Raw genomic sequence first — 25,775 nt, 5'->3', positions numbered from 1 at the left:
ATTAAAAAGCTAAAATGATCTCAAAGCATGGTTCTTTTTAAATAGTTATCTTGTGGGGTAATGTTACAAATGTTCCTTAGAATGCTTACACTCCACAATGTCTAAGAGACAAACATTAAACTAATTTATATATTTAAAAACATTTTCAATTAACATAATTTATCCATTTCCTGTAATAAACGTTTTTAAAATACCCACTGTGTGTCAGGATTTGAGCTAGGTACTGGGTAGTAATAATTACCATTTACTGAATTTTGGTGTTGGTATATTTCTTCTCATTTTATTAATGAAGACATGGTGAAACTAAGCATTTTTCTGGAAGATCTCAAGTTTTGCACAGTGGCAGAGCCAGTATTTGAATCCTCATCTGACTCCAAAACTGGGCTCATTATATTAACATCAGTAATTTGGACTACAGAAGAATATTTTATTTTACTAAATGATGTATTATAGGGGTCTTTTAAGTAGTGAGCTTCCAAAGGACTCTTTATGTTGAATTTTCTTACAATGTTCAAGAATAAATCTACCATGAAAACTATACCATCACAGTGCTTTATGTAGAGCTCATTAAGTGTTGATAAATAATATAGCTTCAACAGATTAGTTTTGGAGTTCTCCTTAAGCTTCAAATGCTTATATGTATATGAGGGAAAAGTGCTTTTTCATCTTGAGCAATTACTGAGAAATAAAGGAGATAAGTATATAAAGCATCTACCACTCAACAAAAAGTAGTTTTAAAACGTTATAATCCTGAAATGATATGTTTAGGCCATAAATTGGGATTCTAGGTAGATCCTGGGTGGACAGATTCAAGAATTATTAGGTAGGAAGAATCATTAGGACCATTCAGGGCAAGTAGGAGAAAGAAGCCATCGACAGGCATAAGATTATACACTTGATATTTGCTGTGTGATATTTGCTGTGTGGTTAAAGACAAGAATGGAGAGGTTAGAAAGGAGTATTGGTTTGAGAATGTAAGGCATTAGTCCTCAAGAGACAGTCTGAAGAGAAAAAATACAAGATTTGGAAAGGCAAAGAAGATAACTTAATACATAAACAAATTAATTCAAAATCTATTTGAGTGTCAAATACCATGGAATTATTGCAGTGTGAGCAGATCCATGGTGGTGGCTCCAGAATTTCTATAAAAATGAAGCTTGGGAGAAGCAATCTGGTTGGGAGAGTGTGTGGAGAAGAGTCAGGGTAAGGAAGGGGATTTGTCTTGACCTTGCAATTTCTTAGAACTTTAGATCAGATTCAGAAAATACAAACAACAGGGAGGGGCACTGATTAAGATTGTGTCTGGAACTAATTCTGTCCAGCTAAGTCTCAACTCTGTCACAACAGTGTTTTGTAGTCAAACAGTAGCAAGTTAACGAGATACTTGTTTTAAAGGATCTCTGTACAAAGAGCTACCTCAAGTGGTGGTAGAAGCATTTATTCTCCATTGGGGGACAGTAGAGGGAAGTATTTCATTAAAAGGTGTGAATTTATTTGACTCTATTTCTCACTTGAGAAATTGAATTCATGTTCTAAGCAAACAAACGAGGGAACAACATAGTCCTTCCAAGACACAGAAAAGTTTCTGATAGACTGTTCAAGGCAGGAAAGAGGGTTGACCATGTGTAGGCTTCCTCATTCCAAACACACACCTTAAGTGCTGCAGCACCACCCATGGAACGTTCACAGGTCGGCTTACAAGAAGTTGGACGCCGACTATGAGGTCTCCTTCCGTCTCCCTTCATTTTTTTTCGTGTAAGAAACATGTTTATGTATCCAGTGCCTGTTTGGCAGACCCTTTGCTAGGTGCAGATAATACAGAGAAAAACAAAACATAGCCCAGAACTATGGAGCTGATAGTTGTATTGCAGGGGGTGGGGGTGGGGGGTGGTTAAGCCCTACGCCTGGAACCCGTGAGGCCAGAGTGCAAGGCTGCTGGCTGGGCCTTAAGGTGATGTGGGAAGGGCTCAGAGGCCTATGAAAAGGGGGGGGGGGCAACATATTGATAATAAGAACTGACTTTCGTTAAAGGTTTACAGCAGCTTCTCCAGTTTGAAGTATAGACCAAGGCGCCACCCTTGGACACCTAGGGCTTAATAGAATGCAGATCCCCGGGGGGCCACCTAAATCTACTGAATCACAATGTCCAAGGGCGGGGCTCAGAAATCAGCAATTTAATCAGGAATAGCTCAGGACATTGTTATGTGCAGCTAAAATTTGAGAACCTTGGCCTCTCACCTTTTCTTCTTTTTTACCCAAATTAGGTACTATTATCACCCCTACTTTACGGAGAAGTAAATCGAGGCATAGAAAGGTTGATGAACTTGCTAAATTCACATTGAACAAGGAATGGAATCTAGAGCCATCTGGACGCAGGTCTTAGTCTTAAACATCACGGTAAATGACTTGTTGCTAATACTTCAACAAGCGTTAAACTCGGAGTTTGAAAACAGTCTGAAAGTCCGTTAAATTCAGTCTGGTGAATTTGGGAGATTCAGTAACATTTGGAATTTCAAGGCCGTCTCTGATTAAGTTCAGGCTGAAATACCTCCCAGCGCTATGTGTGACTCGAAAGGCAGGGTGAGACGCCAGGCGAGTCAGGGAGCGATCGATGATTTCGGCGCGCCGCGACCTGGTGGGTCTGATCGGGCCTCTCCCGCCAGGCCTGCCTACTCTCGCGCGCTCCCGCCCCGCCCCTCCCGCCATCTTGGTCTAGGAAGGAGCGGGCTGCACGCGTGAGTAAACAGTCCGAGACGTGAAAGCCTAGGCTTGCCGGCCTCCGCGAGGGTGCGGGACGGAGGCAGAGAGGGTGCAGTTCTCATCGTCCTACGTGGGGTAAATTATAGGGATCAGAGTGCTACGCCGCGCGGAACCCTCAGTTGGGCGCCACCTCCGCCCCCTCCCGGTGAGACGCCTCTCTCACACGGCTTCTCCCGCCCCACGCCGGTCTCCTCCCCCTGTTGAAAGCTGCCCGGGAAAGTGGTGGCGGGAGAGGGCCTGGGCCCGAGCGCCGTGGGCCTGGATGCGGGTCGTGAGGCACAGGAGGTTAGGGTCTAGGGTTAGTGCGCCCGGGGCCAGGGGTGTGGGACGTGGTCGGTGGGACTGTGAGGCCCAGGGTGAGCGCGTGGGTCTGGGGCCCGGAATCACGCTCGGCCGGCGCGGGGCTGTTTTGGTCGGTCGCTGGATTTTTTCCTTTTCTGGTCTGTGCTTCAGGGTGGCCAAAATGACGGCCCCGGATGGGAGCCCCCTCGCGCCGCTCTTGGAGACTTTGGAAGATCACTCCGCCTCCTATGGAGAGCAGACTGACGCGTACCTTACTCTGACAAGGTGAGGCCCGTTGGGAGCGGGGCTGGGTGTTCTGGTGGTTCTTGGGGAGAATGTAGTTGTGGGGGGGCACGCGAAACGAGTTTGTGTATCCTGAAAGTTTGGCGGCGATGAGGAAGCCGGGGTCGCGGGCGAACGCCGCGGGTGGGAAGGTGCGTGGTAGGCGGTGTTCTGCGCGGATGCGTTAACTAAGGTGTGCGGAATCAGGAAGTCCGCTCCGGCGTCCTGCAATCGAAGAATTAAAGTTGGGTTGGAAGTGGGCAGGGTGGAGGAGGGGTTTCACTGTAAGTGGCTTATGTGTTGGGACAGTGGCAATTCAGAATTGTTTTTTCAATCGAGAGCAGTAACCCGAGTTTTATTTTAATTGCAAATGCTCATAATATTTTTCCCCTTGCAAAACATTAGAGTTTTTTGTAGTGACTGGGAATTGCGTGGAGAGGATAACAGTTGGCACCGAACGATAAAGATTTAGTAAGTTTGTAATTGGGGAAGGTTTCTCTGTCCAAACTGTCGCTGCAAAAGTAATTCTGAGGACTTTTTTCCTTCGGCTGTATATTTTATTCTGTACTTAAGTAGTTTAACTTCTAGGTCAAGTGAATTTGCTAGCATTCTAACATAAATGTTGAAAAGATTACACAGATATTTTAGGGAGTGTTTTTTTGCTCCTGCTATCTGCATAAACTTGTGTTACTTTCTGCTTTTAAGTCGTATTACTGGAGAAGATGGAAAAGAAGTCATTGTAGAAATTGAGAACAAACTTCCTCGGCTATACGAAGTTTTAAAGGTGTGTGTGTTGATTATTAAATATTTTTTATTTGTGGTGGAAAAGTTTTGCCAGTTTACTCATAAAAACTAATATAAATAAAGCAGATTATAGTACTATTTGAGATATACAGTGTATCAACTGCTCAATTATCTTACAGTTTTCTCTCACTTAATTAACTCCCAGTCTCAGTCAGGTTACTCTTTAATCCCCACTTTGCAGGAGAGATTGTTTAATTTGCCTAAAGTTGCCCAAGGGCATTTGAATCCAAAACCGTTTTCATTTCTTCATTCATCAGAGATGATTTTATCTTTTTTAACTCTTTTGGTAGGAATGTACTCCTAAGTAAATGATTTTGTCGATTTATTTGTTGGTATATTTTTATCTTCTCACATGCTTAGTTTTTGCTGCTCTTGCTTGATTAGACACGAGTAGTAAGATTATCTTTATTGCTCGATTATTGGAAGCTGGTATAATTTAACCACAAACTGAGGACCTATGTTCTTGTCCTCATTTGACTACACTGTGGCTTTGTGACCTTCCTAACACTGAACTTTCAATTTTCTTTAGAATTAAGAGGTGGAACTCAATCTCCTTTGAGTTCTTATTTTTATGATCCTGTTTTATGCTTTTAAATGGAAGTATTCTATCAAGATATTCGTTGTATATTTTAGTATGATTTCTGAGTTGAGGCATTTGAGGTATCTCCTACCTCTTCACCTGAGTGATTGGTGCTGTTCACCTAAGCCAGAACTTTATTGGAGTAATTAGTTTCACATTAAGTATTAGATTAGATTAATAGTATCAGTGGTATTTATTACTACAGTTTTCTTCATTGTCATTTACCACATTCTAGCAGTATAATCGTGCTCTGCATAATGATATTTTGGTCAACAACTTGCACAAAATATACAACATGGTCCCATAAGATTATAATGGAGCTGAAGAAATCCTATTGCTTTCTATTACCTAGTGACATTGTAGACTACATGATGTTACAGCTGAATGTGTTCTTCTCATGTTGTAAACAATTCTGTGCTGCCTGTTGTATAAAAGTATAGTGCATACAATTATGTAGAGTGTATATTACTTGATAATGACTATGTTACTGATATGTGTATTTACTATACTTTTTACTGTTATTTTAAGGTGTAATATTTCTGCTTAATTAAAAAAAAGTTTGGTGTAAAACAGTATGCTGTGTTATCCTGGCAGCAGCCTCATACATCTTCTACTAACCATGTCTCTTGATTGCATTTTTTTCTTTTGTGCTTGATTTAATCTTGTTTTCTACAGTAACATACTGTACAGGCTTAAAGCCTAGCAGCAGTAGGCTATACCATATAGCCTAGGCATGTAGTGCAAGTGTACTCTATGATGTTCGCACAATGACAAAGTTGCCTAACAATGCATATGACTCACTTCACAGAACATATCCCTGTTGTTAAGCAGCACGAGACAGTGTATTTTCTATGAAAACAAGTGTTTTCATATATTTGGTATTTGACAGTATATGGGGTCAGGAACTGAATTTTTAGTCAAATGGCAGTGTTTGTAAATTTTATAGCTAAAGTGTTTGATGAATAATTACAATTGACTCGAACAACATAGGGGTTAGAGGCACCAACCCCCTTCCCCCTGCAGTCAAAAATCTGTGTGTAACTTCTGACTCCCCTAAAATTTAACTCTGTTTAGAAGTACATGGGTAATTAGTGATAGGAAAATCAAGAGGTTTGTATGTGAATTACTAAGCACTAAAAGGATATTTGAATTTCTTCAGAATAGGAATCATACTAGGTGGAATGTGCTATTTAGAATTTTGCTAGTATTGTTTCAATGAACCCACAACGTTCTTGAAGATGAGACATAACTCTTTCAGGCAATATGTATTTAAGAAAAATTTATTACAGACACATGCTAGCTATTATCCAAGGGATGTAGAAGTAGTTCTCAAAGTCTTAGATATATAAGGCTTTGTGTATTTGTAGTTGTCTGAATAGATTTCTTTAATATCCCTTATGCCCCAGCCTATAATATGGCTTGGACTTTGAATTCCAGGTGAACATGGATTCAAATTCTGACTTTAACATAGGGGTTTTTTTTTGAAGATTGAGATGCTTAAATCTCATTGCCATAAATGCTACATTTCAACACCCCCCTCCCCCACTCCACTTAATGCTAGGATTTCAGCTTTTGTGCTTGAGACTTTTGCTTTCTCTTTGCAGAAAGAAGAGCTCCTATTTATTTCCTGTCTAGTGTTAGCATTTTCCATTTCTTGGATTTTTCTTGGTTTCGGGTGTGTGGAGGTGTTCTTTATTTTTTAAGAAAAATGTTCTTTATTTAGTTGATCTTTTATCCAGTTTCCCTCTTTGCTATACTGTATATATACATGACCTGCTGATCTTATTTCATCTACTTTCAAAGATTTGTTGATTGATTACAATGAAACGTAATTTTGCTTTTCAATCAAACTTTGCTCTCTAGACATTGATTCACAATTGCACTTGTAACAAGTGTGATTTTGTTTGTTTTGTTTTTATAGATTCATATTTCTAGTCAAAACTCAGAGCTCAGTTGTGCTGCTCTACAAGCCTTGGGATTTTGCTTATATAATCCCAAAATTACCTCAGGATTATCAGGTAGTTAAATTTATTATGACTTAATATTTTGAAGTTTATAAGTATATACTTTTGATACTGTTAAAAGTATTGTTACCTCTGTTAGATTATAACTTACAGTTTAGGATTTGCTTTTGAGAAATGTTTAGATTATCATTGGAAGGTGTCTTTCTTAGATATATAGCCTTTTGGTAATGGTAAAATTTGCTCTAAAAGAAAATAATCCTATTAATAATAATAATTGCTATGGAAATTGAACTCCTTTGTACAACACTTACTTGCTTTGGAAGTTAATAATTTAAAAATCTTTAGAAAAGTTTTTATTTATTTTTAGAGAGGGGGAGGGAGAGAGAAAGAGAGGGAGAGAAATATGGATGTGGGAGAGAAACATCCATTGTTTGCCTCTGGGATATGCCCTGACCAGGAATCAAACCAGCCTTTCGGTTTGCAGGCCAATGCTCAGCCAGGGTGGAAGTTAGTAATTTAGACAGTCATTTATTTTCTATACACATGTACACAGGAATATGCTGAATTGAAATGTTTTTACATAGTGTTAAGTGGGATGATTTAGAACTAAAAGTGATATTGAAAAAGAAGACTGACCTGATGCTTTCTAAGTTATCAACTTCATCTTAGTCGTTGCTCTAAAGTTAGTAGTTTGCCATGGTAAAGGGAACCTAGGAGATGATCTTTAGAGAGGGGAAATCAGGAGTAGGAAATAAAGATGTTAGAAAGGTATAACCATCTTTTTTCTGAGAGAAAAGTTTCTGCCCTTTTTTATATACAGGTTGGGGTAAAAGTAGGTGAACAGTTTGTTAAGAAAAATAATGAAATAATAAATAGAAGAATAAACTTGCATACTCATAACTATAAATCTAATTTTGGCCCATGCTGTGTAGAAATGTTTGCAATCTAAAGTAGGAGTTGTTCATTTTGGAGCATAGATATAGAGTTTATAACATCTTGTCAAAATTTATCTTGTATATCCAAACCTAGTGATACAATAATCTGACTTAGAGTCTACTGTTTTCTCTAACTATACCCTCCCATCTTACCTGTTTTTGTGTTTTGGGAAGATTAGTTTGTTGTCAGCATTGGTTCTCTGGTCCTTTTCTTTGGATATGCATTTAATTAATTTTGACAGTGAAGAATATATTTTTCTTTTTATATTTGACATTTTAAAGGATGGAAACTTGCACATAATCAAAGCTGCTTGTTTTTCAGAGAAAAAAATTCAAGAACTGCTTTCAAAATTGAATGATATTGTTAAGAGTTCAGACAAAAATGTATGTACTAGGGCTCTTTGGGTGATATCCAAGCAGACATTTCCCACTGAAGTTGTTGGCAAAGTAGTGAGTATAGTTTTTATATGTCTTCTTAACTAAATGCCATTTTAAAAATTCAGGCTTATTTGATTTGTATTTGTTTTGTTATATCTTTTAGGTGTCCAGTATAATTGATTCATTAGAAGAAGTATTTAGTAGAGGAGAGATGCATTCTGCTGTTGTTGATTATGAAGCATTAAATGTCATCATAAGGTATGAATTTGGATTCACTGCAAATTGGAAGAATTGTTTCAGGAAATTTAGAATTTACTTTTAAGGAGTTAACTTTTGGGACTTGAATTTGGGTTAGACATTGAAAGAAGGAAATAACTTAGAGATAAAAGTATCAAGAAAAAAGCTAACCGGAAGAAGGAAGTAAAACTGCTTATTAAAAGTTAGTAGGTTTCTTTGTTTTTACTGAGATAGTCTTAAAAATGAAGTATGGTTAGGCTGCTGCTGATAACATAATTCTGGGTTTAAAAATCATTCTGTTAAAGCTTTTGCAAGTTTAAAAAATAACGTACACTCCCAAGTGAGGTGTAGGGGGCATTTAGGATGTTTTAACAGTATCTAGCTGGAGATGGGAGAACCAGAAAATCCTTTACTTTCTTCTACCCATCCCTGCTCTTTGTGATGGATATGTTATCAGCACAGACTCTTGATAAGCTTTATCTTATCTCTTTTTTAAAGTTTTCTTCCATAGTTGAGCTATTTAACTACTTAATGTTCTGGTGCCCTGATGGATGCTCACATTATATCACAGTTCTCTGGCTGTCCTATAAAAAAGTTGAATTTAACTATATAAAAATAATTAGTATTTAGCAATTTTCAAAATAAGATAAAGTATGTTCTTACTTTAAAGATGCAGTGGGGAGAAGGGTTTTCAGGAACTGCTATAAAGGATACAAGGGGGAAGGTAGAAGCAAGGGAGGGAGGTGGGTTTGGAGGGGGTAGGGAGAAAATGCAGACAACTAATTGAACAACAATAAAATAATTTCCTTTTTAAAGAAAAAAGGAAATAGACGTTAGAAAAAAGTAATACTGAAGTCTAAAAATTAGCATATAAATATTAGATTTTTTGTGTGTATGTGTATACATATATGTACATATTCTAAAAGTAATGGACTATATACTATGCATATTTCTGTGTGCCACTTACTTTCCTGTTAGTTTAGATGTAAAAGTTGAGCTCAAACTAAATTATTTGTTGATTTCTCCATTATAGGCTAATTGAGCAAGCCCCAGTTCAAATGGTAGAAGAGTCAGTTAGGTGGGCAAAACTGGTCATACCTTTAGTTGTTCATTCAGCCCAAAAGGTACACTTGCGGGGAGCCACTGCTTTAGAGATGGGAATGCCCTTGTTGCTTCAGAAACAACAAGAAATAGCATCTATCACAGAGCAGCTTATGACTACTGTAAGTATTATTTTATGTAAGGATTATTTGAATAGTGCATTGTAAGTTCTGCACCAAGCTTAGGGCTCATGTTGGTGTAATTGTACTATGATCTAAGAAATTCCTCTTTGAATTAAAACAGCAGTGCTTGAGTTGTAGACAGACTAATCCTGCATTACAACGAGGGCAGCTGCCTATTCAGTATTACTGTGATTTGGTCATTTTACTCCATCCTCAGTGAATGGTTATTGGAAGGGATTGCATTTTGGGAGAAGGGGAAGTATTAACTAATTCAGTGCTATTTGGGTTGTTTTAGCATAATCCCAACAGATAAAAGTTTGGTACACATGAGTGCATCTACTATGTATAATTCCCTAAAGCAGTTATTTGCCTCTGGCTTTAGGTTTTTAAATTCTTTTTCTTGTAACAAATAGTTATTGAGCACCTATTATATGCTGAGTGTTGTAGGCACTGAATATACTAGTGAACAAAAGGAACTTGGGGAGCTTATTTTTCTTTTTTAAGTTTTTAAAAAATATTTTTTTATTTATTTTTCAAGAGAGGGGAAGGGAAGGAGAAAGAGTGGGAGAGAAATATCAGTGTATGGTTGCCTCTTATGCGTCCCCTGCTGAGAACTGGCCTGCAACCCAGGCATGTGCCCTGACTGGGAATTGAACCGCGATACTCTGGTTCACAGGCCCGCGCTCAATCCACTGAGCTACGCCAGCCAGGGCAGGGAGCTTATTTTTCTACTGGTAGAGATAATAAAATATATAGTAAACTAAGTAAAGAACATTATGGAGATTGGGAGGGATGGAGAGAATGTCATTGAAGAGGAAGGGTAGGGTGGTCAGGGAAGAGAAATAATGAGATATTTGAAGGTGATGGAGGAGTTAGCTCTTGGGAGGAGCCATGAGAGCAAAAGGCCCTGCTCCGATGGTTGTATTCAGTGAACACTGGGCAGTATGATAGCGGAGATCATTAAGAGAGGAATAGGAGATGATTTTAGAGAAACGGCCATAGAACGTTTAGAGAAATTGCATAGATATTTGGGGGTCATTGTAAGATTCTGGGCTCTCCTGAAAACCATATTTGAAGGTTTTGAGTCTAGGAATATTGTATGTACTGACTTGGGTGTTAAAGGGATCCCTCTGCCTGTGTTGAAAGTAGACTCTAAAGGGGAATGAATAGGAGTGGAGGAAACTTAGACATACTGCAGTAGGAGTGGGCCTTCCCCTCACATCCAGACAGTGAGGGGGACTTCCAGTCTAAATTCTGGGGTTTTGTTTGTTCATTTTTTAAAATTGCTTCATGGTAATGTTTGGAGTCTGATAAAGTATCACTTATCTTTGCAAGTTTTTTTTTAAATTCTAATAAGTTTGATATTTTTAGTTTATGTTAAAGTCTTTATGTATTTGAACTAAAATTTTCTCAGATGTCCATTATCCATGAAGCTATTAATGTATTTTTAAAGTTATCAGTGAGAAGTTAAAACATTGTCCTTTTAACTTTAATTAATGGTATGCATGCTGAAGTTGTTAGGGGAAAGAATATTGGTAGAAAAAAATGAAGCTGGATTAATGGATGCAAGAATGGCCAGATCGTGATAAGAAAAGCGTAGTAAAATGTTAATGGTTATTTATATTTGGACATTTATTATAAAACTCTCAGCTTTGCCTTATGTATGAAAGTTTTCCTGATAAAACATTGGGTAAAGTTATTTAGCTGTGACAATCAGCTGATTTGATAGTGCATGTTTTGTTCTTTCCAAGAGTCCTTTTGGTAAATATTTTTTCTTTTATTTGCAGAAGTTACTTTCAGAACTCCAAAAGCTATTTATGAGTAAAAATGAGACTTATGTTTTAAAATTATGGCCTTTGTTTGTCAAGCTTCTTGGGAAGGTAAGTCGACATTTAAAGAACAGTTCAGTTTTACATGCCAAACACTTTTCATTTCTTAGCTTTATTTATGTAATATAGTCGATCCTCATTATCATACCAATATATCTGTTCACTAAAATTTGTTTGGAAACACAGTATCAGTACTTGGGCTGTATAATTCCCTAAAGTTATTACCTATTTGTATAATAGACCTGCAGAGTGGCAAACAAATTTGTATTGAGCTCACCAGTGCATTTGTTCCTAGCTGACCTTGAATAAGGAAGGTTATGCTTTGCCTTTTTGTCTAAGCTCTCTATATCATTTAAATGTCCTTTTTGTTATCCATTTAGTTGCACGTTTTTTCACATTCTGTGCTTTTTTTTTGATGATTGCATTTTTTTGTCCTCACCTGAGGACATGCTTATTGATTTTAGAAAGAGGGAAAGTGAGGGAGGGGAGAGAGAAACAACTTCTGTTTGGTTCCTTCTTGCGTGGGTTACCTCTTGGCACATGTCTTGACTAGGGATTAAACCTGCAACCTAGGTATGTGCCCTGACTGGGAATCAAACCCAAGACCTTTTAGTGTATAGGACAGTACTCCAACCAACTGAGCCACTCACCAAAGGGCAATGATGGCCCCCAAGTATAGTGTTGAAGGGCTACAGTTCCTAAGTATAGGAACACTGCTGTGCCTAATGGAGAAAATAGGGTGTTAGATAAGCTTTATTTAGACATCAGTTATAGTGCTCCTGGCCAGGAGTTCATTGTTAGTGAAATAGTGATGTATGGTTGTGAACTGCATTAACAATGTTGAGGTCAGCAGTGGATTGCATATACGATGGTGGTCCCATAAGATTGTAATGAAGTTGAGAATTCCTGTTGCCTAGTGACATCATGTGGTTGTGGTGGTGTTGGTGTCCACAAATTGCGTTACCAGTCACATAAAAGTATATCACATATAATTATGTATGGTACATAATACTTGATACTGATAATAAATGACGGTTACTGGTTTAAGTATTATACTAACCATTATTTTGGAATATACTCTTTCTACTTTAAAAAATTTTGCTATAAAATAGTAAGCTGTGTTACCCTGGCAGCAACCTCATACATCTTGGGCTTACCTCATCTCTTGATCTCATCATTTTCGCTTGTGTTTGATTTATTCTCATGTCTTATGCAGTAGCATGCTGTGTACAGGTCTCTAGCCAAGACATTTGACTGTACCACAGAGCCTAGGTATGTAGCAGGCTGTACCATCTAGGTTTGTGTGCATGCACTCTATAATGTTCACACAATGACAAAATTGCCTGATGAATTTGTTGAAACAGATCCCTGTTAAGCATTGCATGGCTATGTGTTTAGTAAGTTGTTTTTTAAAAAATAAACATAAAACAAGGTTGTGTATTGATTCATTGAAACAAAGGTGACCAGAGGCTCTCAGGAACCTAATTGCATTATTCCTAGGAGTGATGGATCAGTATTCCTTAATACAGTGTTCAAGATGACTTACTAAAACATAACTATCTTGAATAATGAGAATTGACTGTATGTTCTGTCTGTAAGCCAGGTTTCCTTGACAGGAGGGTATATGTTTTTCTTTATTGTGTGTGGTAAATACAATACTTGTAACCATCCTAAGTGTACAGTTCAGTGGCATTAAATACATTCATAAGTTGTGTAATATTATACCACTATTTAAACCTAGAGCTTTTTCATTATCCCCAACAAAGACTCTTACTACATTAAGCAATTATTCCCTCTGTTCCTTTCCTTACATCCCCTGGTAACTTGTATTTTCTGTCTATGGATTTGCTAATTCTAGATACTTTTTAAAAAATATATTTTATTGATTATGCCATTACAGTTCTATTTCCCCCCTTCATTCCCCTCCACCCTGCACACCCCCTCCCCCACCATTCCCCCCTTTCGTTTATGACCATGTGTCTCAAGTTCTTTAGATTCTATATTTCCCATACTATTCTTGCCCTCCCCCTATCTACTTTCTACCTACCATCTGTGCTACTTATTTTCTGTACCTTCTCCCCTCTTCTCCTTCTCCCACTCCCCTGTTGCTAATCCTCCATGTGATCTTCATTTCTATGGTTCTGCTCCTGATCTAGCTGTCCTCCTAGTTTGCTTTCGTTTTAGGTGTGGTTAATAACTGAGTTTGCTGTCCTTTCACTGTTCATCTTTTTTATCTTCTTTTTCTTAGGTAAGTCCCTTTAACATTTCATATAATAAGGGCTTGGTGATGATGAACTCCTTGAATTTGATCTTATCTGAGAAGCACTTTATCTGTCCTTCCATTCTAAATGAAAGCTTTGCTGGATAGAGCAGTCTTGGTTGTAGGTCTTTGGATTTCATGACTTGGAATACTTCTTTCCAGCCCCTTCTTGCCTGTAAGGTCTCTTTTGGGAAATCAGTTGACAGTCTGATGGGAACTCCTTTGTAGGTGACTGTCCCCTTATCTCTTGCTGCTTCTAGGATTGTCTCCATTTTAATCTTGGCTAATGTAATTCTGATGCGCCTTGGTGTGCTCCTTCTTGGGTCCAACTTCTTTGGGACTTAATGAGCTTCCTGGATTTCCTGGAAGTCTATTTCCTTTGCCAGATTGGGGAAATTCTCCTTTATTATTTATTCAAATAAGTTTTCCACCTGTGGCTGTTCTTCCCCTTCTGGTACCCCTATAATTTGGATGTTGGAACGTTTAAAGATGTTCTGGAGGTTCCTAAGCCTCTCCTCATGTTTTTGAATTCTTGTTTCTTCATCCTTTTCTGTTTGGTCATTTTTTTTTCTCTTTCTGGTCCACTCCTTTGATTTGAGTCCCAGTTTTCTTTCCATTACTATTGGTTTCCTGTGCATTTCCCTTCATTTCAGTTAGTTTAGCCTTCATATGTTCCCCTAATTTGTGACTAAAATCAACCAGTTCTGTGAGGATCCTGATCAGCAGTGTTTTGAACTGTGCATCTGATAGGTTGGCTATCTCTTGGTTGCTTAGAATTATTGGCTCTGGGGCTTTGAGTTCTTCTTGAGCCATGTTTTGATCTTTTCGAGCCTGTTAAGTATGAGGAGCGGAGCCTTAGATGTTCACCAGGGTGGGGCCCCCCAGGTTGCTGGTTTGTGACTCTGTATGTGGGGGTGGGGCCAAAAAGGGACAATGGTGGTCCCCTCTGCCACTTCCCGCCACTGGGGCCTGCATGGTCTGTCTCACTGCTTGCTCCTTCACTGGTTTATCTGCGCGCAAATGTGTGACTGTGGTCAGCCCTCAGTGGGTCTGCCCGCTACACCACACCTGGGATCCTCCTACAGCTGCTGGTGCAACTGGGTTTCGCGCTCGGGTGGGTCCAGTGGATCTTTCCTGCCTGACCCCGCTCTGCTGCTGGCTCTGCCCCTGGCTCTGTCCCTCTTACCAGATTGGCTGAAGGGTTCGTTGTTGTCAGACTTCCATGTAGTTCAATTTTCTGTGGTTTGGCTGCGTTTTTGTTGCTAAAACTTTGTTTTTAAACTTGGTTGTGTGAGAAGGCACAGTGCTTCTACCTATGCCTCCATCTTGGTAGAAGTCCCCCTAGATACTCGATATAAGTGCAATTCTATAATATTTGCCCTTCTGTGTATTATTTCACTAAGCATAATTTTTTAATGGTCCAGACATGTAGCACATTAAAATTTCCTTCTTAAGGCAGAATAATATTTTATGTGTATGTACCTCATTTTGTTTATCCATGCATTTGTAAGTGGATTTTGGCTTGTTTTCACCCTTTGGTAATTATGAGTAATGCTGCTGTGAATGTTGGTGTACAGATAGATACCTGTTGGATGCTCTGCTTTCAGCAGTCTTGGGTATGTATGTAAGATTGGATGCTGGGTCATGATACTTCTGTGTTGAACTTTTCGAGAAACCTCCAAACTCCTCAGTGGCCACACCATTGTGCACTCCTACCAGTAATGCACAAGGGTTCAAATTTCTCCACATCCTTATCAAAACTTGTTATTTTCCTGCTTTTGGATAATAGCTTTTTTTTTAAATTGGACTATTTTATTGTTTTTTGTTTTTTTTTTTACAATATGATAAATAGTTCTCTTGATGATTGTGGACACAATATGATAAATAGTCCTCTTGATGATTGTGGACATATAAGACTGTTGGGTAGGTTTCAGAAACCTCGTAATAGTGCTTTTTCTTACTGGTTTGTAATCTTCAATAATTATAAGGAGTCTCTTGTGTGAAACAGCTGTCAAGCCAGTGTAATTTGCATTTACATATCCATCATTTTTCAGGATTGTTATTTGGGGCATATTTCCCCCAAATGACTTTGCTTCCTTGTATCATCACAAGGTCCAAATTGCCCACTTTCACCTTAGTACTTGTGGTAGGAATACCCTAAGTTATATACAGTAGGGATGAGGAATTTTTCTGCACATTCTGTATTGACAAGCAAAAGGTGACACTTCACTAATGTATTATGTGGGCCTTGCTGAAACATAAATCCATTGGCTTAAGGAATCTTATATTTAGGTGGTTTTTACATATAACCATTTTTACCAGCAGAATTTAATAACTAACCTACATGTTTTCCTTTCTCTTTCCTGTTTCAATAACTTAGTATTTCTGTTTCTCCATGGATGTGAACCTTAGGCAGAGGGATTTTTCCGCTTTCTCTTTTTTATTTAAAGTGCTCAAAATAAGCTTAGGACTGTCCCTTTGTATCCAGCAGGATGGCAGGTACTGTTTTCTATGGAATTTTTTCATCATTGTTTTGTTTGGTGTTTCTATTTTCACACATCTTAAACATGCATCTTAATAGTCTTTTATTTTCTTATGGTGCTATTCATAGTAGCTCTTAGCCTTCAGACTCGGTATGTCTGACCTCTTGGAACACTTATCAACCTCTCAATTTTTCTTATTTCTCTTTTTCTCATGATAATTTAAGTAATATATATATATATATATATAGGTTTACGGTGGTAGCTCAGTATGTTCATTTTGTGGCATAGTGATGGCAGCCCATATGCTTGGTAAAGAAGGCTTAAGGTTTTGGATCTCAGATGCAAGAGCCAACTGCATACAACTCATGACAGGAAAACCTTTGTCTGTTTTTATTTATATTCTTAAATTTCTTTTTTAAGATTTTATTTATCTTTAGAGGGGAAGGGAAGGAGAGAGGAAGAGAAACATCAATGTATGGTTGCCTCTCATGGGTCCCCTCCTGGGAACTGGCCTGCAAGCTAGGCATGTGCCCTGACTGGGAATCAAAGCACATTTTTTTTGGTTAACAGGCCGGTACTCAATCCACTGAGCTACACCAGCCAGGGCTGTATTTTTAAATTTTTTATTTTATCTAGGTTTTCCTGTGAAATTTGTGGGGTTTTTTAGTTTTATTAGTCAATTATAGTTTATTTTACATTGAGTATCTTATATTAGTTTCAGGTATACAGTATAGTTGTTACCAACCATATACCTTACAAAGTGGTCTACCCCCCCCCCCCTTCTTGCTACCTGGCATCACCATACATACTTATTACAAGGTGACTGACTGTATTCCCTGTGGTGTACTTTACATGCCCAGCCTTTGCCCACTTTTAAATGGGGTGGTTTGGTTTATGTTAAGATGTACTTCTTTTTCTGGATATTAATTCTTTATCAGATATCATTTGCAAATATTTTTCCCATTCTGTAGGTTGTCTTTACTTTCTTGGTAGTACCCTTTGATACATAAAAGTTAAATTTGATGAAGTGCATATAAATTAGATAATAGGTAACTGTTATCTGTGCATTCTGTATTATATCCATGAAGTTGTTTCCAAATCTAGTACATTAATCTTTTCTCCTATGTTTTCTTATAGGAGCTTTATGGTTTTAATTTGTATGTTTTGATCTTTGATCCATTTTGAATTTATTTGTGTATATAAAGCAAGGGTCTAGGTCCAGTGAGGATATTTAATTTTCCCAGACCATTTGTTGAACAGATTTTTTGTTATTGAAGGGCTAGGTACACTTGTAAAACCAGTTGACAATATATGGAAGGGTTTATTTGTTCTTGTGCTACTACCATAATTCTTTTTTTTTTCTTTTTATTGAATTGAGAGAGACATCTCTGTTTATGGTCTCACTGATTTGTGCATTCATTAGTTGCTTCCTGAAAGTGCCCTGACCAGGGATGAAACCTGCAGCCTTGGTGTATTGGGACAATCTTCTAACCAGCTGAGCTATCCTAGCTCACTACCATATGTTTTAATTACTATAGTTTTGTTGTAAGTTTAGAAGTCAACTCTCTTTTACTTTAAGAGATTTTATAGAAAGAGGGGAAGGGAAGGAGACAGAGAAACATTGATTTGTGAGCTAAACACTGATCTGTTGCTCCTCACACACCCCCAACTGGGGACCTGGCCTGTAACCCAGGCATGTGTCCTGACTGGGAATCAAACCAACAACCTCTTGGTTTACAGGCTAGTGCTCAGTCCACTGAGCCACACCATCCAGAGCTCCAACTTTGTTTTCTACTTATTTAAGTCTCTTCAGATTTCTTTCAGCAATGCTTTTTGTAGCTTTTAGGGTATAAGTCATACACCAATTGATTAGGTTTATTAGTAATTCTTTTTAAGTGCCATTGTAGATAGAATTGCTTTCTTTCCTAACTTCCTCTTCAGATTGTTGCAGATACATAAAAATACAACTGATTTTCAGATGCTGATCTACTCTGAATCATTGTTGAAATAATTTTATCAGCTCTAGGAGCTTTCTTCTGAATTCGTTGTGATTGTCTAAGCCAGGTTTTTTCTGTTATTGTTCATATTTTATTAAGATTATATGTGGTTATGTCTACTTGTGGTTGTTAATATTTTATCTTTTTTTTTTTTTTAATCCTCACTCAAGGACATGTTTATTGATTTTAGGAAAGGGAGGGAGAAAGATGGGGAGAGAAGCATCAGTTGGTTACCTTTTGTAGGCGCCCAAGCCAGGCACCCAACCTGCAGTTTAGGCATGTGCCCTGATTAGGATCTAATCCGCCATCCTTTAGTTTGTGGGATGATGCCCAACCAACTGAGCTACGCTGGCCAGGGCAATATTTTGTCCTTTTTTGTATTTTCTCTCAGGATACATGTTTACTTGTCCTTTTTCACTTAACCATTTTTCCTGCCTAGTTTACTGTGTTTGAAAAGACAGTTTTTATTAGTTTCAGGGTTTAACATTTCTTAGTTTTTTATACTGATACTATTTTTTCATATAAATATTCTCTTTTTGGTATTAATGTTGGTGAAATTGGTATTTCCCTAATTTTCTCTTAATAGTTTAGAATTGCTTTGTGTTATATATTATCTGCTTTGTGGAGCTTTATATTTTGTGATCTTGAATTTTGAAAGTACATACAGAACTTGATACTTTATAAAATTGAAATTTCTGAGACTTTTACATAGTTGAAACTGATTGAAATAGACCAGTGAATGATATTAGTGCTTTATGTATTGTTTTAGGCAGGTAAATAACTTTTTAATGATTTTTCCTTCTTAGACCTTGCATCGAAGTGGGAGTTTTATTAATGCCCTGTTACAGCTGGAAGAACTGGGATTTCGTAGTGGAGCACCAATAATTAAAAAAATAGCTTTTATTGCTTGGAAGAGTTTAATAGATAATTTTGCATTAAATCCAGGTAAATAATATTTAAAAATTCTGAATATTTATGTTCAAAAAGTGAACAAAGTGACAAGGACCATTGTGGCTTCTTAGTGTACATGCCCACATTTTAGTTGACCACTTTACCTATCTCTCATTTAATTAATCATCACAATAGACCTGAGATAGTAAATATTGTTACTATTTTGGAGATACTAAGTTAATTTACCAAAGGTCACATGGTCAATAGATAGGAAAAAATTGTGATTATTCTGGAACAAACGTATCAATGACTGATCAACTTAATAGGGGTTAGCATTAATATATATAAGTGATTCCTTTTAATTTACCTTTAGCCTCTATCATCCATTGAAGGTGGTTGATATATATGAGTAAGAATATTTAGCCCAGAAATAGGTATTAGTACCTACTTTACTGGGTAACTTAATCTTAGGTGTAATTTATACTGTATATATACCAGATCTGCTAAGTAATGTTGACTCCATTCTGTATTTTCTTTTCTACCAAAGACCATTAATTTTTTTTTCCTTTTTAAATGTGTTTTATAAGGTGATTGTTTGTATTAACCATAATTGCTTTTCTTGAAAATACTGATAAAAACTCATTTCCAGGGACCAGTTTTAATTTGAAATGTTACTTTTTGTTGTTTATGAACTATCACCATGAGATGATGTTCAGGACTAAATATATTAAGTGTTGTAGTATAAAATAGGGGCTTAAAGAAGATAAAATAAGCCCAGAGCTAGAAAGTCTGTGACTAGTATTATGGACGCAGAAAGTCATTAAGGAATCAGATGCTAACCTCCCGTTCTGTAATCTTCAATATACCTTAGTTGTACTCTATAGGAAGGAGGGGAGGCAGAGCTGAAATGAACTTCTCAGCTGAGGCAGCTATATATAATATGCATTCTAGAAATTCTGTATACATTGCCACTTAAGTCTCACTGAATAGAATGGCTAAATAGGAGACTAGATAAAGATGTCAAAATTGGGTACTCATCACTGTCATGAGTGAAAGCAGGCCGGCCTTATAACTAAAAGAGAATGCATGGGTTATTGTATGACAATTTGCAATCATACTATAGGGGTTTTATCATGGAGCTCCTCATAAATAGTTAAAGGATTAGAGCATTTTTTCTCACAGTGCTCTGACTTTTTATTTTCTTACGGAAAGGTTAATTAAAACTGAATGGCAAAAGAGTTGTAAGAAAACATTAATGAATATCATCTCACCAAATGCATGGCTTTACACTATTTCTAACTTAAGTCTTTTTAATAAGTTACTTGAGCACAGACTGTCTTTATGTATTTCCAGTTACACTTACATATTCACATACTTCTGACAAATACTTTAAAGAATTAGATTTAACTTTAACTTTTATGCTGAATTTTAATCTGATTATTGTTAATGCAGAGTACATCTGAATCTAGATAAATCTATTTAGGTTTCCAAAATGTAATGGCAACAACAGGTATAATGCATGGTAAAATAAATTACTAGTAAAGTTTAAAAATAACCATTTTTGACAGGGCGTAAGACATGTGCCTTTATTTTTTACCTGTTAAATAGGGATAATGAAAATACTAGAGCAGCTTGGACAGTTTCTCAATGTTTGGCATATTGGGCTAGGCAGTTTGTTGTGGGGGACTACTTGTTATGTTTAGTAGTATCCCCTGGATACTGCCCACTCTAGATGCCAGTAGCATTCTTCTTACCCTTGCATGTCGAGTTGTTACAACCAAAAATATGGTAAACACTGTCAAATGCCCCTTGATTGCAAAATCACCCCTTGTATCCAGTATTTAATAAATAGTACTTACTCCTTTTTTTGCTCTTGCCTTCTTAAGTGTTGTTTTCTAGTCTTACTGGAATGTGTCAGGTGAAATTTTTAGGTGAAAAGGGTAACAACAGCTCACGGTTGATTTTTAAAAATTACTTTTAAATTTACTCTCTATGGTAAAAGGAGATTATTGCATATTCATTCTTACAATTTAATCTTTAGCTCTTAATGTTGTTTTACCTGGGTGCTTATTTCATTCTCTTTCAAGAAATACTATGTAGTGCGAAAAGATTGAAGTTGTTAATGCAGCCTTTGAGTTCCATCCATGTGAGAACAGAAGCTTTAGCACTAACAAAACTAGAAGTCTGGTGGCATTTGCTAATGAGACTTGGACCTCATCTTCCTGCTAATTTTGAACAGGTAACCTTACGAGTGTTGACTGTAATACTTTGTGGGTTTTTAAAAAATAAATGTGTTCTTTAATCTTTCAGTGTTATTTTTACTATGCGTTAGTAGACCATAATATATGATATCTGTTTTCTTAACACAAACTTGAGTTCCTTGTCCTCAAAGGATATTCCCTATTTTTTAGGGACATTATGAAGATTTTTTTAAAGGAATTCCATTGGGCTTAGAATATAATTGAGTAGATTCAGTGTTTTTGAACTAGAAATCAAGGGCTACACTGGGTTGATAAAATTGGATTCTTATTTCTTTTATCTCCTTTTTCTAGGCCACATAGTAACAATGAACTATTTAAATTCTATTATAGCTTTCCAATATTGTTGGAAATGATTTTATAGATTCCTTTAGATTTTGGACACACTTACCTTATATATATCTATTTTTGTAATTCTATCCTTCATTTTCGAATTTTTTTAAGTGGAATTAAAAAGGACATGTCTGAGCCCTGGCTGATGTAGCTCAGTGGATTGAGCGCGGGCCTGCGAACCACACAATCACAGTTCTATTCCCAGTCAGGGCACTGCCTGGGTTGCAGGCTGGTTCCCTGCAGGCCAGTTCCCAGCAGGGGATGCACAAAAGGCAACCATACATTGATGTTTCTCTCCCTCTCTCCTTCCCCCCCTTCCCCTAAAGATAAATAAATAAAATCTTTAAAAAAAAAAAAAAAATGGCTCTGAATTTCTAGTTGGATTCTAGAAACCATTCTCAAAAAAAAAAAAAGGACATGTCTGATAATTTTTAAAAATTTCTTTATTGATTATCTTTGATTTTCAAGGAAATTTTACTTTTGGATCTGTAGCCCTTGCCTTGTAGTCTATGTAAATAACATAAGCAGGGAGTGTATTCTTGGAAAGGGGAACTTTAAATGTACTTGAAATTTTTAGCAAATGTAAAAGTTTCTTAATATATTAAGGATTTTAAATTTGGTAGAAGATGAGCTAATTAAAATTGGACATTGATAGTAATATGTAATTGGGATCATAATTTTTTCAGATTCTACCATTGGAGGGTTCTTTTTAAGCTAACCTTACCCAGTTGTTCCTCACATTCATTGACATAATTCATTGGCTGGATTTGGCTGGTACTGGAATGATTTTAGGAATGAGCTTGAATTTGTCTTAATTGTATTTTTAGCATGTGTTTTTAAAAAGGTTAAAGTGAGTCTCTGTCAATTGCACTAAAAATCAGGTATATGTTAATTTGCAAAAACTATTTGTGTGTAACTTGAAATTTATAACAAATTTACAGATAGTATGCATTTGGGGTAATACAGTTAAATAAAAATGCCTACTTTTCCAAATTTCAGTTTTAAGCTTGTTCATTGAAACAACCCATAAAATCCAACATAATAAAAGAATTTAGACTGCTTCTTAAAGAAATTAACTGTATTATACAGGGCTTTTTAAAAATATGAAGATTACGCAGTTTACAGATAATCATCTCTTTATCACTGTTACTCCAATAGGTTTGTGTGCCCCTGATTCAGAGCACAATATGCATTGATACTACTCCTTCACCTCATTCATCTCGTGTAGCTACTTCTCCAGTCCTAAATCCTATGACCCCTCAACATAAAGGTAAGAGAAATAGACATACTTGTTTTCTTTCTTCTTTAAAAATTGTTTTGACTGAAGGTTTTGTTGAGTGTTGTTCACATAATATGAAACACCTCATAATTTTGGCCCCCCATCGCAAAGTCCATTACATATTCTTCATTGTTTTATGTATGTGTTAAATGTTTTCTGCAATAATCGCATTGTTGTAGTTGGAATTATCAAACTTTTCTTAGCACATGTGAAATGCATTACAGACTACTGTGTTTGTTTCAGAACCAGAATCTTTATGGTTATTTTTTAAAAACAATAGATCTTAATACATATAAGAAATGTGGCTGAGAATGAATACCATTGAAAGATAATTATTGCTATTATTTTCTATTAGCTATTCTGATCCTAAGTTTTATATTTAAGTTTAAGGAATGTCTGAATTTTAGTAATTCAGGATGTGGATTAATGCCAGTAAGAATTATATTTATTTAAATGGTGTGTAACACTAATTAATGTTCTTAACCTAGTAAGATGATTTAATTGGAATACTGTTGTGGGTTTTAACAAAAACATTCAACTTTTATTAGCAAAACATGCTATTTACATGTAGTAGTACATTTTACTTAAAGGGAATAAACAAAATATATTCATTTTAGTAGATACTTTAAGCTTATGTAACTTTTTTTGTTTTAAAGGTGCTTCCCCATATGGAGCCTCTGTGACCCCCCGGATGAACTTGAGTTCAAATTTTGGTGCAATGGCCACAATCCCCTCTATTCAGCTTTTAGGACTTGAAATGTTGCTTCATTTTTTTTTGGGTCCAGAAGTCTTGAGTTTTGCTAAGCAAAACAAACTTGTACTGAGCTTAGGTATTGTTTTTAAAATAATTTCATTTATTAAAACAGGTCAGAACACAGTGAACTAGGGGATTTGACTGGTACTGGAATGATTTTAGAAATGAGCTTGAAGATTTCTTAATTTTTTTTTTATTCTTAAAGATTTTATTTGTTTTCAGAGAGATGGGAAGGGAGAGAAAAAGAGAGGGAGACAAACATTAACATGTGGGAGAAACATTGATTGTTTGCCCCTCAAATGACCCCAGCTGGGGACCTGCCCCCCAACCCAGCCATGTGCCCTGACTGGGAATCAAACTGATGACCTTGTGGTTCTCAGGATGGTGCTCAATGCACTGAGCCATGCAAGGCAGGGCTTAATATGGTTTTTTAAAGCTTAGAATGATTCTACAAATTATTAAAACTCAGGTAATGTTATTTGCAAAAATTCTTTTTGTATATAACTTGGAATGTAGAACTAAAATTTCTAGATAGTGATAGTTTGCATTTAGGGCAAATACTGTTTAATAAAAATACTTTATAATTCTATATGAAACAAGTTTTTAATATAAAAACATGCCAGACCACCTAATATTTATATTGAGAAGTTTATTTTGTAAAACTGGCTTTACATAATTGTTTCTTTTTCTCTTCTAGAGCCACTCGAACATCCGTTAATCAGCAACTCTTCTTTTTTTTCCAAATATGCAAATACACTTATCACTGCTGTTCATGATAGCTTTGTTGCAGTTGGAAAAGATGCTTCTGGTAAGTATTTAAGAGATGTTTTTAAGATTGTTCAAAAAATAAATATAGTGTCACCTGTTGGCTAGATTGTGCTGTAAGAGCAATTTATAATTAATTTAACCCTTATGGTAACCTTTTGTGTTAGTTAGTTTTACAGATGAGGAAATTTTATTATTCTGAGAAGTAAATAACTTTTGCAGTCACATAGTAAGTGGTAGAGCCATGATTCAAACAAACCCAGGCTCTGTTAATGTGAACACCTGTGTTCAAAAGCTTATCAAATAAACAGAAGACCCTGGCTGGCATAGCTCAGTGGATTGAGCATGGGCCTGTCAACCAGAGGATCACGGTTTGATTCCCAGTCAGGGCACGTGCCTGGGTTGTGGGCCAGTTCCCAGCAGGCAACTCATGAGAGGCAACCATACCTTGATAATTCTCTCCCCCTCTCCTTCCCTTCCCTTCTAAAGATAAATAAATAAAAAATTTAAAAAATTAAAGAGAAGAAATATCATAAGTAAAATAGTTTGCTTTTTAATTGGCTTGGGAAACTTTTATCTTTTGGCTTTCAAGTATCTTGATCTTTGTTTTTCCTTGTCTCAAAGTTAAATATGTTCTATATAGAAAAAACAGATGCTTAAAAAAAGAAAATAATTAAACATAGTTCAATGACCTAGTATTAGTATGTTACAGTCCTTTTAAAAAAAAACACACACACGTTTCTTCCTAAGTAAAAACAAGGTGATATTGTTTTATAAACAATACAAAATTCAATGAGGAGAATCATTCTTAATTAATTATTGCTTAATTTATTTTAGTTTGAGGATGAAAAGGGGTGCCATTGTAGTAATCTTTGCTCTGAAGTACTTTACAATTTGTTTTGACAGATGCAGTTGTCAGTGCTATTTGGAAGGAGCTAATTAACTTAGTGAAGTCAGTTATTGAATCAGGTAAGCACTGCAGTACTGATGAAATGAATTTTATAGCACTCAGTGAGTTATTTGACTTTTATATAAATTTATTTTAAAATAATTTTTTGAAGTAGAGCTTTCAGAATTTTAGCAAAACACTTTGACTTAATAAGAAAAAAACACAATCAATTCTCAGTCCTTTAAATGTATATTTTTACTCCTAAAAATACTTGTATGTTTAGATTGCTTATTGATACGTAACAACTCTTGCCTTCCTTTTGCTTGTTGATAGGTAACAAAAGAGAGAGACCAGGTTCTGAGGTTTTGACCCTCTTATTAAAATCTTTGGAAACCATAGTGAGATCGGAAGTATTTCCTGTATCAAAAACACTGGTAAGTACAGTACCTATATGCTGGAATTTAAAAAACCACATTGAATTTTATATCGAAGATACTTGCACAGATCATGATTTAGGAAAACATATCAGGTATTCATCAAGAGTTTGGCCCTGTAATGAGTACTGTTCCTTTGACTTTTGAGTAATTTAAAA

At 36.4% G+C, this 25,775-nt stretch overlaps 1 protein-coding gene across 7 annotated transcripts in view; it reads left to right on the top strand.

Annotated features, from left to right (window-relative positions):
- Positions 1 to 2,691: 2,691 nt before the first annotated feature.
- The window catches only part of RIF1 (replication timing regulatory factor 1), a 64,304-nt gene continuing 41,220 nt past the window's right edge, over positions 2,692 to 25,775 (top strand). For 3 of the 7 annotated variants that reach the window (XM_037131322.2, XM_037131321.2, XM_037131315.2), the window contains exons 1-15: positions 2,944 to 3,045; positions 3,214 to 3,327; positions 4,030 to 4,108; positions 6,630 to 6,726; positions 7,930 to 8,057; positions 8,149 to 8,243; positions 9,256 to 9,445; positions 11,233 to 11,325; positions 18,821 to 18,959; positions 20,993 to 21,144; positions 22,655 to 22,766; positions 23,432 to 23,605; positions 24,227 to 24,337; positions 25,201 to 25,263; positions 25,517 to 25,617. In XM_037131322.2, coding sequence (XP_036987217.2) covers positions 3,023 to 3,045; positions 3,214 to 3,327; positions 4,030 to 4,108; positions 6,630 to 6,726; positions 7,930 to 8,057; positions 8,149 to 8,243; positions 9,256 to 9,445; positions 11,233 to 11,325; positions 18,821 to 18,959; positions 20,993 to 21,144; positions 22,655 to 22,766; positions 23,432 to 23,605; positions 24,227 to 24,337; positions 25,201 to 25,263; positions 25,517 to 25,617 — 1,671 coding nt within the window. In that variant the 5' untranslated portion in view covers positions 2,944 to 3,022. The other 4 variants (XM_037131317.2, XM_037131316.2, XM_037131318.2 and 1 more) reach the window with 4 other exon arrangements.

Source organism: Artibeus jamaicensis, unplaced genomic scaffold, assembly GCF_021234435.1.
Source record: "Artibeus jamaicensis isolate MK-2021 breed Jamaican fruit bat unplaced genomic scaffold, CSHL_Jam_final contig_1832, whole genome shotgun sequence".
NCBI classification, from domain to species: domain Eukaryota; kingdom Metazoa; phylum Chordata; class Mammalia; order Chiroptera; family Phyllostomidae; genus Artibeus; species Artibeus jamaicensis.
The sequence above is the reverse complement of the archived record's forward strand: the minus strand, read 5'-3'. Positions and strand labels throughout refer to the sequence as shown.